This window comes from Barbus barbus, assembly GCF_936440315.1.
Source record: "Barbus barbus genome assembly, chromosome: 8".
Lineage (NCBI taxonomy): Eukaryota > Metazoa > Chordata > Actinopteri > Cypriniformes > Cyprinidae > Barbus > Barbus barbus.
The window spans coordinates 28568223-28583645 of record NC_136736.1 but is presented as its reverse complement, the minus strand read 5'-3'; the positions used below and the strand labels follow the sequence as shown (position 1 = coordinate 28583645).

At 36.7% G+C, this 15423-nt stretch overlaps 1 protein-coding gene across 3 annotated transcripts in view; it reads left to right on the top strand.

The window, feature by feature from the left end:
• The window catches only part of LOC306873855 (dachshund homolog 1-like), a 45282-nt gene that overhangs the window by 19452 nt on the left and 10407 nt on the right, over positions 1-15423 (top strand). For all 3 annotated transcript variants that reach the window (XM_079423365.1, XM_079423366.1, XM_079423367.1), the window contains exons 2-3: positions 3460-3575; positions 12148-12261. In XM_079423365.1, coding sequence (XP_079279491.1) covers positions 3460-3575; positions 12148-12261 — 230 coding nt within the window. The remainder of the gene's footprint in view (positions 1-3459; positions 3576-12147; positions 12262-15423) is intronic.

Genomic DNA, 15423 nt, shown 5'->3' with positions numbered 1-15423 from the left:
ATAAAACAGTATGCAATAATAACATATTGAGTGTTAATTAAAGATGCTGACTTATTGGGACAATAAAGCTCTCCCTACACCTAACCCTAACCCTACCCGACACTTTTAAATTTTTTCCCTTAATTTTTATTGAACATACTGTAAATTCCTTTCCGATGTGTTTTGAGATGTGAAAAGGGACAAGAAAGAGTTCGGCAAAAGGCGGATTCGCACTTGGATCGATCACGTTAAAAAGTCACATTGTACCACTTAAGCCAGTGGAGATTTTTTTGACAGCCATCTTTTCTAATGTTGTCTAGCCCAACCATATGTCGGTGGGCGGAGTTAGTGTAAATAAACTCTACAGCAAGGCAGGCCATTTGCACTTAGTGTAGACACTCCGAATTAGGCAATCTTGACTAAATTGGTGCACATTTTCATTTTGTTGAATTGGTAACGGATTCGTTTGAATTTGTCTCATTAGCTACATATTCAGATTGTATGTATTCAAACAAATTCACCACCAACTCACAACATTTTTTTAAATAAACCTTGATTTAAATTGATATCACAATATTAGGGAAGAAATAAAAAAAAAGTGTGTAGTAAAGGTTTTAGAACAGTGGTCTCCAACCCTGCTCCTGGAGAGCTACGATCCTGCAGATTTCAGCTCCAACCCCAATCAAACACACCTGAACCAGCTAATAAAGGTCTGCAGGGCTACTTGATAATTACAGACAGGTGTGTTGCAGCAGGGTTGGAACTGAAGTCTGCAGGACGTTAGCTCTCCAGGAGCAGGGTTGGAGATCCCTGGTGTAGAATATCCCTGCTTTAAATAAAAATGCTACTGGTTAACTTTAGCTCACTGTATGTCAATGTCATTTATTTGTTATTCACATATGGGTTCATGATTGTTGCTGTATCAGAGGACAGATCACATTCTTGTCGTCATCTACATACCACATAAATCAATGGAGGGATGTTAAACTCAGTCTGTTTCTCTGTCAGTCACAGACCTCTGTTTAAAGGTCCCTCTCTTTTTTCTTCCACATTCTTCGAGGGCAAAAGCCCCTCGGTGTCTTTTAACCTTTGACAGCTTAGAGATTGTGTCTCTACCCCTGAGATGAACTTTTGGAGTTACAAACAAAAGCAAGACAGGCAAGAAAAGCTACCGGCTGTCCTTTCTCTTTCTCCTCCTGTTACTTCCCATCACCCTTACTGACTGGACAGTCTCTGTACTCTGGTTTGGCTATTTCAACTGAATTCAGAAGGGTTTGTTTTTCTTTATTTCATCAGTAGTTGGTTGTGTTATGAACGCTGTTTCATATCCCCTGATTGACAGGTGACAGACAAAGTGCAATGTCAGAGCAACTGAAGAGCTTTTGGGAAAAACAAAAGCATCCATTTTGAAGTTTACTGAACAGTCTGCACCTGAACCTTCAGAAAGCTTTTCTTGCTTTGACCTTTATAAAGCCTTTCCAGTTCCAAATGTTAGAAACTCATGTTTACATTAAGTGTAAATACACTACTGTTCAACAGATGTTTTTACATAAATACTTTGATTCAGCAATGACTCATTAATTTGATCAAGAAGTTTGAATGGTAGTGTATAATTTATTTATTTATTTTTTAAATCAATTTAATGCAAAACCGTTATCAGTTTTGCATTATGTGCCATTGGCAGTGATCATGTTATGTAATTTTTGCATTATGAAAAATGCCAAATTATGTTTCCTTTCAAAATTGCTGCTGTAATTTAAATTAAAAGTGTTATTTTTAATTTATTTTTTTAAACAATATTTTGTATTAATATTATAATTTGTACAGGTACATCTCAAAAAATTAGAATATCATGAAATAGCTCAATAATTTTTTGTCACTCATTTCAGAAAGTGAAACCCATATATAGATTCATTACACATAGAGTGAAATATTTCAAGCCTTTATTTGTTGAAATTTTGATGATTATGGCTTACAGATCATGAAAACCGAAAATTCAGTGTCTCAGAAAATTAGAATAGTACATACGATCAATAAAAAAAGGATATTTTAAACAGACATGTAAGGCTTCTGAAAAGTATGTTAATTTCTATGCACTCAATACTTGGTTGGGCCTCGTTTTGCATGAATTACTGCATCAATGCGGCGTGGCATGGAGGCAATCAGTTTGTGGCACTGCTCAGGTGTAATGGAAGCCCAGGTTGCTTTGATAGCGGCCTTCAGGTCATCTGCATTGTTGGGTCTGGTGTCTCTCATCTTCCTGTTGACAATACCCCATAGATTCTCTATGAGGTTCAGGTCAGGCGAGTTTGCTGGCCAATCAAGCACAGTAACACCATGGTCACTGAACCAGCTTTTGGTACCTTTGGCAGTGTGGGCAGGTGCCAAGTCCTGCTGGAAAATGAAATCAGCATCTCCATAAAGCTTGTCAGCAGAAGGAAGCATGAAGTGCTCTAAAATTTCCTGGTAGATGGTTGCGTTGACTGTGGACTTCAGAAAACACGGTGGACCAACACCAGCAGATGACATGGCAGCCCAAATCATCACTGACTGTGGAAACTTCACACTGGACTTCAAGCAACATGGATTCTGTGCCTCTCCACTCTTCCTCCAGACTCTGGGACCTTGATTTCCAAATGAAATGCAAAATTTACTTTCATCTGAAAAGAGGACTTTGGACCACTGAGCAACAGTCCAGTTCTTTTTCTCCACAGCCCAGGTAAGACGCTTCTGACGTTGTCTCTGTTTCAGAAGTGGCTTGATAGCCCTTTTCCTGAAGACATCTGAGCGTGGTGACTCTTGATGCACTGACTCCAGCTTCAGTCCACTCCTTGTGTTTGAATCAGCTTTGCTTGACAGTATTCTCAAGCTTGTGGTCATCCCTGTTGCTTGTGCACCTTTTCCTACCCAAATTCTTCCTTCCAGTCAACTTTACATTTAATATGCTTTGATACAGCACTCTGTAAACAGCCAAACCTTTCAGTAATGGCCCTCTGTGACTTACCCTCTTTGTGGAGGGCGTCAATGTTCGTCTTCTGGATCAATGCCAAGTCAGCAGTCTTCTCCATTATTGTGGCTTCAAAGAACAAGAGATACCCGGAATTTATACTGTATGGATGGTCATTAATTGAAACTCAAATGTAAATATTCTAATATTTTGAGATACTGATTTTTGACTTTCATGAGCTGTAAGCTCTAATCATCAAAATTAAAACAAAAAAACTTTTGAAATGTCTTACTTTACATGCAATGAATCTAAAATATATGAAAGTTTCACTTTTTGAAATAAGTTACAAGAAAAAATTAACTTTTTCACGATATTCTAATTTTTTTTAGATGTACCTGTAGAGTGTTATTAAAAGTAAAAATTTTTAGTAAAAACATTTTTTTTTTAATTGCTTTAAATGTATATTAATTTTCAATGTCTGTGTTGTCCTTAACGATGGGCACAATACTAATGTGTGTTTACACCCTTCACAGCTCTCGTCCAGGTCGACCACCGAAGCGTTCCTATGGGGCCGGTGTGCAAGAGAGCCCCAGAAACCTCCACCACAGAGCAAACAGCCTTCTGTCTCCAGCCCTGCTGTCACCCACAGGTAAACATAAGTGTACACACACCCATCTCGTTTTTCACCACGTTCAGTGTGCTGTAAATTTAGATGAGCCTCAATTTACTCACTCACAGCCCCCTTCAACACATATGAAAAGTATATGCTTAAATCACTCCCTCCTCTGCTGTCCTTCTGCTCATCTGTCATTCTCTCTCCCTTTCTGCCGCTCAGCTCGGTCATCTTTCATGCACCTTCTTTTACGGGTGACAGTGATGAATGACACACCCCAGCGGGATCACTCATCCATCTGTTCATCCCTCTCTATTTCCCTCTTCCTCTCACTGGCCAGAAGCCTCACATCCCCCGTCCTTGCTTCTCATCTCTACTGTATCACATTGGGAAGGGTGGATGCTGAAAATGTGCTGAAATCTGCCCCAAGAAATGTCTTATTTCTGCCAGAATCAGGAGTGTAGCAATGATTATACCTGCAAGGGAACATGTCCTTCCCACTTTTAGATAATTATAGCTAATTCTCTGGAAACAGTGACTTTTTTGCCAGATAAAATATAATTAACTTTTTCTTTTTTAATACTGTATTTTTTTTTACTTTTTTATCATGTGAAAAAGAAACTACTTAACTTTCATGAAATCATATTTTCCCACCTCAGATCCAAAATACCTGGGCATTAACCATCATAGACATAGTTTTTATGACCTATTTTTTCTATCCTATATGCGGTTATACCAGTAATTATTTATGATTACTAGCCTTAAGACATATAGTTTCAACCTTCACAATAAGTACAGTTAGTCTTACTGTATTTACACACACACACACACATATACAGTGTGTGTGTGTATATATATATATATATATTTATATATATACACACATACAGTATTTAAGTATATATACATATATACACAATATATATATGTTTTATTTTTATATTTTTTTGTTTTTAATTTAAGCTTGAGTGATTTTGTGTGTTTTTCAATTTTACTTAGATTTAGATTTCTACTTAGATTTAAATTATTTTTATTTTATTTATTTTATTTATTAATTTATTTGTTTTTTATATATATATATATATATATATATATATATATATATATATATATATATATATATATATATATATATATATATATATATATAATTTATTTATTTATTTATTTCACTTTTACTTTTAGTTATTTTTAAATACTTCAGTTTCATCCTATTTCATCTAACCTATTTGCCAAGGCAACATTTCTAACCTTCATCTAATTTCTTATTAAGGTTATATCTAATATTTTTATTTACTTTATATGTTTCAGCTTCATTTAAATTAACAAAAATGATTTTAATAGTGCTAGTTTTAGTTTTATATAACAGTAATAACACATTACATTATTTATACAGCTTTGTGTAAAAAAATATGAATATTACATTTTTCCTTTCTTTATTTAGCTTGATGAGGCCAGTGTAATTGTAAACAATATAATAACGACCCCTGATTCACTGTGGTCAAAAAATGGTCACTCCCATAAATATGATGTCAGAGAGATCAACATTTTTAAGACTTTACTTTAAGACCTTTTGCGAAAATAATTTGCTATATACTGTATGCTAATAAGCACGTGTATGTGTACAGTAATGGCACTGCAAAACTGTGGTGCCTCTCTCTCTCACACACACACACACACACACACACATACAAAGTTGTGGGGTCACCATGGAGGATGCGCTAGACTGTGCAGTGATATTCTGCCTTGTTTGAGCAGTTACCGTGGAGATGTCACTTAGAGTCTTGGCATCATCAAGTGCCAGATGTCAGGACTCGTTAGGAATGAGAGTAGGGCAGTTTGCTTTGATTTTCCAAGTGCTCAGTCATTGTTTGGAGCAATGACAGTTGGGTAAAAAAATAAAACATGGTGAGTGAATCAATGATTATATTCTAACAGCAACATACAACAGACCAGAAAACATAATGGAGACATGACACTATTTTGCTTTGCATTTTGTTTGTTTAGAGAAGAAAGAACATCAGGAATGCATTTAATATCTCAGTTGTTTCTCTTAGACAGGAACTCAAATGCTTTTCAGATTGTTTGCCTGAGAGAGAAAAAAGTGTTAAGAGTGTTTCTCTAGAGCTTCAGAATTGATCTGAACAATGTCTCAAACTGTGCTCAGATTTGCCAAGATAAAATGCAATCAAATGTCAGAGATTTTAATATGATCCTTTTTTTTTTTCTCTCAGATTAGGTAAGTAAAATTTTAATTTGACATTCATTTAAATCTTTCATTTTCATATTCTTTAATCTACAACTGCAGCAAACTAGCCTTGTTGGTATGTTTTGGAATTTTCTGGATTGTTTGTCACTTAGAGCAATGGCAGACAGCAGGGGGTGGTGCCAAAAGGAGAGGAGAAGAGAGGAAAGGGGGGAGATACAAGTATTAAAGTTTCATTTAATAGGTTATTAGGATGTGTTTATACACACGCAGTAACTCAAAGCTACCTTAAAGAAAAATACTTTTATATACACACTACCATTCAATAGTTGGTGTTTGGTAAGATTTGTTGGTCACACTTTATTTTAAGGCCAGTAACAAACCATTAACTACAACCTTTGCCTCAATAAACTCCTAATTTGTTGCTCATTAATAGTTAGTAAGGTAAGTTCAGGTATTGGGTAGGGATGTAGAATATGGTCATGCAGAGTATGTGCTTTACTAATAAACAGACAATATTTTATTAATAAACATGCTAATAAGTAACTAGTTAATAGTGAGAATTGGCCCCTATACTAAAGTGCTACATTTATTAATAATAATAATTATTATTATTATTATTATTTTTTTTACATGTTTTTGAAAAGTCTCTTATGCTCATCATGCATGCGACTATTGAGAAAAAAATAAAGACAAAAATTACAATATTGTAAAATAGTATTACTATTTAAAATAACTGCTTCCTATTTGAATGTTTCAAAATGTAATTTATTTTTGTGATGGTATGTTCAGCATCATTATTCTAGTCTTCAGTGTCACATGATCCTTCAGAAATCATTCTTATATGCTGATTTACTGCTCAAAAACGCGTCTTATTATCAGTGTTGAAAACAGAACACTTGAACAGAATTTATTTGACATAGAAATCTTTTCCAACATGATAGATGTCTTTGTAACTTAAAGCAAATCAATGCATCCTTGCTGAATAAAGTACTCATTTCTTTACAGAAAAAACTTACTGACCCAAAAAAACGTACTGACCCAAAACTTTTTAAACTTTTTAATACAGTATATGTTTGTGTATATGGCTGAGCATTTTCTCTCTACCTGCAATATTTCACCCAGCAATTAATTCTTCATACCAAACTTAAATATGGAATGCATATGGAGATATTTAGCAGAATGTCCAAGCTGTTCTTTTCCATAACAAAATTGACCTTATGATTTGCATTGTTGCAAAGCTCAAAAAATGACAAAAAGTACCATAAAGTAGTCTGTGTAACTTGTGTGCTTTTAAGTCCTCCAAAACCATTTGACAACTTTCTATAAGAAAAAGATCAATTTAAGTTACGGTGCTCTAAGTTGTAACTGTGAGTTACAGACAATACATGTTTTTTGGAGGAACTACTCCTAGGTGAGCTGCATCAAACAGCTCAGTTTCACAGCTAATTTTTTAAAAAGCAAGTTCCCTGTTGATACTTCACTCGTACTGCATCGCTAGACGCTATGGGGGAAAAACTAATTTTTCTCCGAGGACTGAAGACTTTTTCAATCACGCAGTGTGACTGCACGGCCATTGGTTTGTGCAGTAAATAAAAACGAACCAATGGCTCGTCAGCGGCGCTGCACGAGCCTAGGGCGGCAAAGCCCGCCATAAAGGGTGGGGCCATCTGGAAAGCGGGCGCTTCGCCATAGGAAATCAGATCAATTCTCCTTCAGCGACGACGATCATCCGTTCGCTGACACTCGGGACTGAAGATGCTCGCCGTAGAAACGCCTAGCTGTGGATAGAAGCTGCCTTTTCCTCTGCGCCTTCTCGCTGTTCTGCCTGCTCTTCGAGCTGCTCCAGCGACCTGTGCAGATGCCAGCCTCGCCCCCTGCGGCCATCCGGTAAGTCTAAAATCAAATTTCTCTGAAAGAGCAAATTTCAAAAGACGTTGTTGCAAATGTCGCACTGCGAGTGTGGCTCGCGCAGGGAATTCTGCACGATGCAGAAGGGCGGTGAGTGCTTCGCCTGTAGACTGCGCGTTCACTGAGACAGAGTATGAGTATGAGTATGAGTATCACTCGAGTATGAGTCTCGCTCTTCTCCACTCGCTGGCCTTCTATGAACGCAGCTCCGCTCTTCCGTTTCTCCTCTCTCAGCAAGCTCGGAGAATGAAACAATAGAGCAACGGGGCTAAGTAACCGGTTTTGAATGACCCCACGCCAGCTCTTACCGCAGCGCTCTGATCCGCCAGTGTTTTTACACGTGAGAATCACCGCCCCTCGTTACATGAGCGGCTATATCCTCTTGGGCGGACCGGAGTAGAAAGCTATCTTTGACAGCTTTGCGTGTGAGTCGCTGAAGCTGCTCCCTCACAAACAGACTGCTTTCGTTGAAAGCCGCCCCGTCCACATTTACCAGGTCCTATAACTTGGATGTTCTGGCCTTGCAGGCTCGGGTTTATCTGCTTAAAGTGGCACACGCCTATCTAAGTGGTCTATTCTCAGGCATAGCCTGATTCCTAAGAACGCTCTTGGTCCTATTGCTAGTGCTAAGGCTGTACTTATGACTGTTGGAACGATTATCCAGGCCAGAGCTGACCTCTACGAGTTCAGTTCTCATGCCTCCTGCAGGATTCTTCCTGCTCATAATTGGTCCCTTTGAGTCTTTATTGCTCAAGGCCAGTTGTATCAGTCATTCCTCTTCATGGCATGGCGGGATTATATTTGTTCCCCATTGCGTCTAGCGATGCAGTACGAGTGAAGTATCGAAAGGGAATGTACTCGGTTACTTACGTAACCTCGGTTCCCTGAGGTACGGGAACGAGTCGAATTGGCCTTCAGTCGAATTGGCCTGACTTCCTATGGCGAAGCGCCCGCTTATATAGCCAGATGGCCCCACCCTTTCTGGCGGGCTTTGCCGCCATAGGCTCGTGCAGCGCTGCTGACGAGCCATTGGTTCGTTTTTATTTACTGCACAAACCAATGGCCGTGCAGTCACACTGCATGGTTGAAAAAGTATTCAGTCCTCAGAGAAAATGGAGTTTTTCCCCCATAGCGTCTAGCGACGCAGTACTCGTTCCCGTATATCAGGGAACCGAGGTTACATAAGTAACCGAGTACGTTTTGTATATAAATTTTCATATAATCTTAACACACAGGCTGTGTGTGGCTGTGACTTTGTTTCTGCTATACCGTAAGAGTTTAAGGAATAGAGTTCTCCCCTCAGTTCTCTCCTTCTCATAAAGCTTATGTACTTCACTTCAAGTCTCTGAAGATTGTTTTTTCCCATGAGTCCACACCGAAACTCATGCAACAGCTGTATACTAGATTTAGACAGTCAGCATTTTTATAGAGATGTTAAAGTCATGATTAGCCAAGCAGCCAATGCTCTTCTGAGGGGAATATTCCGCTCTTTACTTGTGTCTTTGTGTATGTGAGTGTTAATGGTCCATTGTTTTTCTCCTTATATATCAGCAGTCAGCCTCACCTGCACTTTTCTTCTTTTTCTTCCTTTGTCACAATGTGAGGGAAAATCTTGGGTCCCACTTTATATTAAGTGTCCCTAATACCTATGTACTTACATAGTAACTAGATGTGTACATAGTATGTAACCACAATGTAAGTACACATTAGTACATAGTATCTACGGCTCTAATGCTTGTGTAACTACACATATGTAACAACCCACTGAATGGTATGTGTAACAGGACTAACAGCACTTTTTTGTAAAGAAAGTGTTACACTTTATATCAAGTAGACAATTCCTATGGATTTACCATGTAATTACTTTGATGTTACACAGCAGCGGCCAGTAAGTTAGGCTTTACATATAAATTGTGGTTGGTGTCCAGAATGTTACACTTTATATTAAGTGGACAGTTCCTGAGGAGTTACCATGTAAGTACACTGGTATTACAGTGGAGCACCAACTCCACTAACTCGAGATCCAACTCCTCCCACTTTACATATCCCTAAACCTACTCGTTTCCAACCCCTGGATCAAATTGTTCCAATTACTCTAATACATACTGTTGTTACAAAATGTAGGGTAACACTTTATTTTAAGGTTTCATAATACAGAGTAATTACCTAATTAAGTACTTAGTAGTACCTGTTGTACTTACATGAAACAAAAATGTGCTTACCATGTAACTAAGTTATGGAACAGCCTGTAATTACAGTTTGTAATTATGTAGATGTAATAGGCAGCTACTGTTACACATATGTAACAGGTCGAGCCTGTTACACAGCTACTTGTACACTTAAGTACAATGTTGATACACTTTATTTTAAGTAGCTTATGCCTGTGTAATATTCTCTAACTGTAATGTAATTAGAAATGCATTACATGTATTTTAGCTGTGTACTAGTGGGTTAAATCAAACTAAGGTGCAGCTGGATATGGTGTACAATATAGATACACATGAAGTACACTTAAGTACAATATTGATACACTTTATTTTAGGTGGCTTATGTCTGTGTACTTACATTTATAATTGCGTTGTACAAAGTCTGCAACACATATGTAACAATCTTTTGGTTACATAAATAGCTGTGTAACAGACTCGGTCTGTAAGTACATTTTGATTCATGTAAGTACAACGGCTACTACTAAGTACTTAACTAGTTAATTACTCTATATTATGGACACCTTAAAATAAAGTGTTACCAAATGGAGTTATATAATTCCTGTTAAACGAGTACTTAGGGAAGTGAAAACAGTGTTATTACCAATGTCCTGTTACACATCTGTTCTTATACATACCATTCAGTGGGTTGTTACATGGGTGTAGTTACAGAAATATTACAGCTGTAGATACTATGTACCAATGAGTACTTACACTGTGGATACATACTACGCACACATCTAGTTACTGTGTAAGTATACAGGTATTAGGGACAAAATATGAAGTGGGACCAAATTGTGACCTTGTCAAATACAATACACACGCTCACCCAAACTCATATGCAAAACCACACAAACACACACACACACACACACACACACACACACACACACACACACACACACACACACACACACACACACACACACAATGGACATCTTTAGAGTAACAGTGTTGTGTAATGAAAAATCTGAATTATAATGAGAGAGGCAGCAATTTTAACATAAATCACTAGTCTAGAGAATTGACTGTCTGTTGCTAATCAATACTTTTTTTCTTTTTTGATGGTATCCAGGGGAAACCAAGGCCATAGCTCTTTGCCGGGCTAATTGTGCTGCTGGTGGGAGGAGTTTAAAGTGATTGATTGACAAATGGCTATTTCTTTGACTGCTTCCATGATATGCTTATATAAATAATGCAGTCCAGCTAACAGAGAGCTAATTCAGGTCCCTTATCTCACTGTGACCCTCCAGTTGCTCTGACTAAACCCTGCTGCTGATGACAACATCCATTTACTGTCAACTAAGGAATTTATTGCTGTAACTTTTAGGCTAATGTGCTTCATAAATAGCACATCTCTTAGCAGCCTGAAATATATGTATTAAGGTATTCAAAACCAAAAAGTAAAGGCTTTTTGTTCCATTGTTGTCTCAGTAACACCCTTACTAGTCAAATGTTTGCTATAATTAAGCTTTTTTAAAATGCTTTTGAAAGAAGTCTCTTATGCTCTCCAATGCTGCATTTATTTATTCAAAAATACAGTAAAAATGGGCATATACATATATATATATATATATATATATATATATATATATAAATGCAAGAACTGCTTTCTATTTGAATATATATTAAAATGTCATTTATTCCTGTGATGGTAAATCTCTGATTAATATTCTGGTGCACCTTTATTACTAATTATTATTAGTGCTTAAATATTAGTAATGGTTCTGTGTTCAATGTTGAAAACCATTTTTCACTTAAAGCACTTGAAATACCCGAAATAGAAATAATTGTAACAATTGATTTTTACTGTCACTTTTGATCAGCCTTTCTTTTCTTTTTTTTTAATGTTACTTACCGTCAAACTTTTGAGTAGTAGTGTATCACAGTTTCCACAAACATGTTAAGAAACAAAAACTCTTTTCAAATAAATGACTCTTTTCACATTTTTTGATCAAATAAATGCAGCCTTGGTGAACATAAGACACTTCCTTCAAAATAATTATTATCTCAAACTTTTCACCTATAGTTTATATCTACATAATAGATTTGGATGGAAAATGATTTTTAGCGTTTGATTAGAGAAAATCATGGCAAATTTGAGCTCAGTTTGGGATTGAGATTTGAGATTGTTGATATCTTTAATAATACTGTTGAGGAGACATGTGAGTTGAAGGTGTGTCTCCATTTGATTACTCCATTGCTGTATAGAAACCAGTGAGATATGGAGTGTTTTGTGCGTGTTCACAGTTGTTTGTGTTTGTGATTGTTCTTGAATGTATTGCAGGTCTAACAACAGCTGCCATGGCTGAAGCTTTGAAGATACAGAAGATGATGATGAATCTACACAAGACCCACAACGGCTCAGAATTCAATTCAGATGAGCTCAACACTAATACAGGTACAGGGCTTGTGCATACACGATTTGTTTGTTAATGTGTGTTTGTGTTCCTTTAAGGCAGCTTGTTTAAAGTGCAATCTGTAGATGTGCCAGACAGATGGCCTTGCAATAGTAACCTGGGCCTTTTGGGTGAAATGAGCCCCATCATGGAGCTCGCTCAGGGGGCCCATGTTGCAGGGTTGTGCTTGGTTTACAGAGACTAATGGTGACATTAATGACTGCTGCCTGACTGTGCATTTAGAGAAGACCAACAACAGACAGAAGAATAGTTAATCGTACACAAGCTCTAGAGATGAAAAAAGACATTTGCTGCAGGGGTGCATGTGTGTGTGTGTGTGTGTGTGTGTGCATACAAGCCAAGCAAAATTAAAAAATGCGTAAATGGATAACGTTACATTTCTACAGTAGTGTTGTGTGTACATGCATAAGTAGAAACAAAATGTGTGGATGATGCAAAGTATTTAAAAAGTGTGCAACTGATATGCCTTGTGGCTTTTCTGATTTAACTTATTTATTTAACTTTATTTAAAAAAATATTTTCTCTATATTTATATGATTTATATTCATATTTATATTTATTATGTTTTTATGATAGCAAATGCAACATATAAAAATAAAACGAAATATGAAAGTATAATACACAAAAAATATAATACACAAAATAATAAAATTATATATATATATATATATGATTAATAAAAATAAAATATGTAATTATACACCATTAAAAACAGTAATATTATTAAATATTATTACAATTTAAAATAATGTGTTCTATTTTAATATATTTTGTCACATGATCCTTCAGAAATCATTCTAATATGCTGATATTTCTTGTTATTGTCAATGTGTGCTGCTGCTTTATATTTTATTTGGTGTATATTTCTTTTAAGGATTCTCTGATCAATAGAAAGTTCAAACAACAAAAAGGAACATTTCACTTATGTTAGTGTTTGCACTCAGCAGTATTTGCTAGACAGATTTTTTTAGGCATCACATAAAATCTAAAACTAACACAAATAATATGGACTTCAAAAGCCATTCTCACAAGAGTTTAGGAGGAAGAGAGCCCAGCATTCCTAGAGAGAACAGCTGTGGACAAGCAGAATTTAGGAGAGTAGAAAAAAACGGCCTTCATCAGAAAGATGGAATGCAGTCAAGGAAAATCAGCATCAAGGATGACATCAGAAGAGCGGAGTGAAGCAGTGAGAGATACTTTTTTTCCCTTGCCTTGACAAGTTGAAAGAAAAATTCCATGCATTATTTAACAAGATGGCCGAAACCTGTCATACGGGTGATTGCCTGCGTTAACAGAAGCAGGTGTACGCTGTGTGCCTGCATACGGGTGCTAGCACATGTGTGCTTGTTTTCACGTCCGCGTGCGCTTAGCAGGGAACTCGTGTATAGTGTAACGCACACATTATCTGTTTGCCCCTCTTTCCCTCTGAGCATATGGTCAGCATTTTTGTATATTCACTCATCCACCTCCTTTCTCTCTCATCTTGTCTGTTTGAAGTTGCCCTCATTTTTAAGATGCTGTTTAAATCAGTAGTTTTTTTTTTTTGTGCAGCCAATGTGTGTGTTTGTTTTGGTGAGAGCAAACATGTAGAAACACACAAATCTCTTCTAGCTGACTTTTAAAGCATTTTTCACTTGATCAAACAATCTAGACAAGCTGACCATCTGGTGTTTATTAATTACTGGGATACAAATTACTGTAATTAATTACTGGCCAAAAATACTCAAAAGTGAGCAATAACCATTTTTATGAGACAGTTTTGTCTTTGTCATCATGGCTCATTTTTTTCTCATAACAGCGCATACACTCTACCTAACCTATAGTGTTAATGAAATAAATGTGAGAGAAAATCACATTTCCTGAAGCATCAATGCCATTTTAGCTTGCTTCTACAAATCTTTGCATCTTTGAGCTGTTTTATCAAGTCTCGTGGCTCATTGGACTAATACTTGATTGGTCCACATCAAAAATGCAGTGCTTTACCAGGTGAGCTACCGAGCAAGTTTACCACATCAAAAAAGAGCTGGTTATGTGACCCAAACATCAAAATTTATTAGTTTACAAATCATGCTTTTGGTAAAAGCGTGTTTACTGTCATAAAATAGTAGTGTGCAAGGAACCACATAAAACAAGTCTTCATTAATAACTAATCTGTCCCTGTACACTCTTAAAAATAAAGGCGCTTAACGATGCCATAGAAGAATCTTTTTTTGTCTAAATGGTTCCATAAAGAACCTTTAACATCCGAAGAACCTTTCTGTTTCACAAAAGGTTCTTTGTGGCGAAAGAAGGTTCTTCATATTATACAAAGGTAAGAAAGAGATGGTTCTTTAAAGAACCTTTGACTGAATGGTTCTTTGTGGAACCAAAAATGATTCTTCTAGCATCGCCTTTTTTTGTAATGTAATGGACTTTTGGACTATTTCATTATGAAAATGATCTGTCTAAAATTACAAGCCCAAAATAATAGGTATCTTGAATAACATGCACTTATGAACCACACATAATAAGACCAGGAATGTTTATTAAAAAAGAAAATATTGATTTTGTTGACATTTCGCAGAAAGGTCTGCCATCATACACTGAAAATAAAAATGGTTGTAGAAGCAACTCAGACAGTTTTCTTTTACTCAGAAATGACTTGTAAATTTCACATAATTACAGAAAACTGCAAGTAATTCATTGAATTTATGTTTTTTCAAAAACCATTTTACAGTGTATTTCTCTTTACACCAGCTCCTTTCAGAATGTCAGTCATCCAAAACAAGCTGTTCTAGACATCCGACCAAAAGCTGAAAGCCGTTTCTATTTGAGTACTTGACACGGGAGAATATATGGTATGCACGTGTGTGTACGTGTGCATGTTTGTGTTTGTTTTAGTGTGTTTCGCAGCACAGCTGCAGCTCTTGTTGTCTCTGGTTGCTCTTGCTTTCCCTCCTCTCATCCATCTTCATCTGTCTGATTACTGTGAATTAGCGCCCTCTCACTTACGTTAGAACTCCAGTCCCACAAGATATGTGAGCTTGTGTTGACACTAGTCTTGATTTCCACGGACGTGCAGATTGTCGCACAGATGGCCGCTCTATTGTACAGTATTTATATCATGGTGAAGGGCCCAGGTTGCGAAGCTGCCGTGGTGTTGT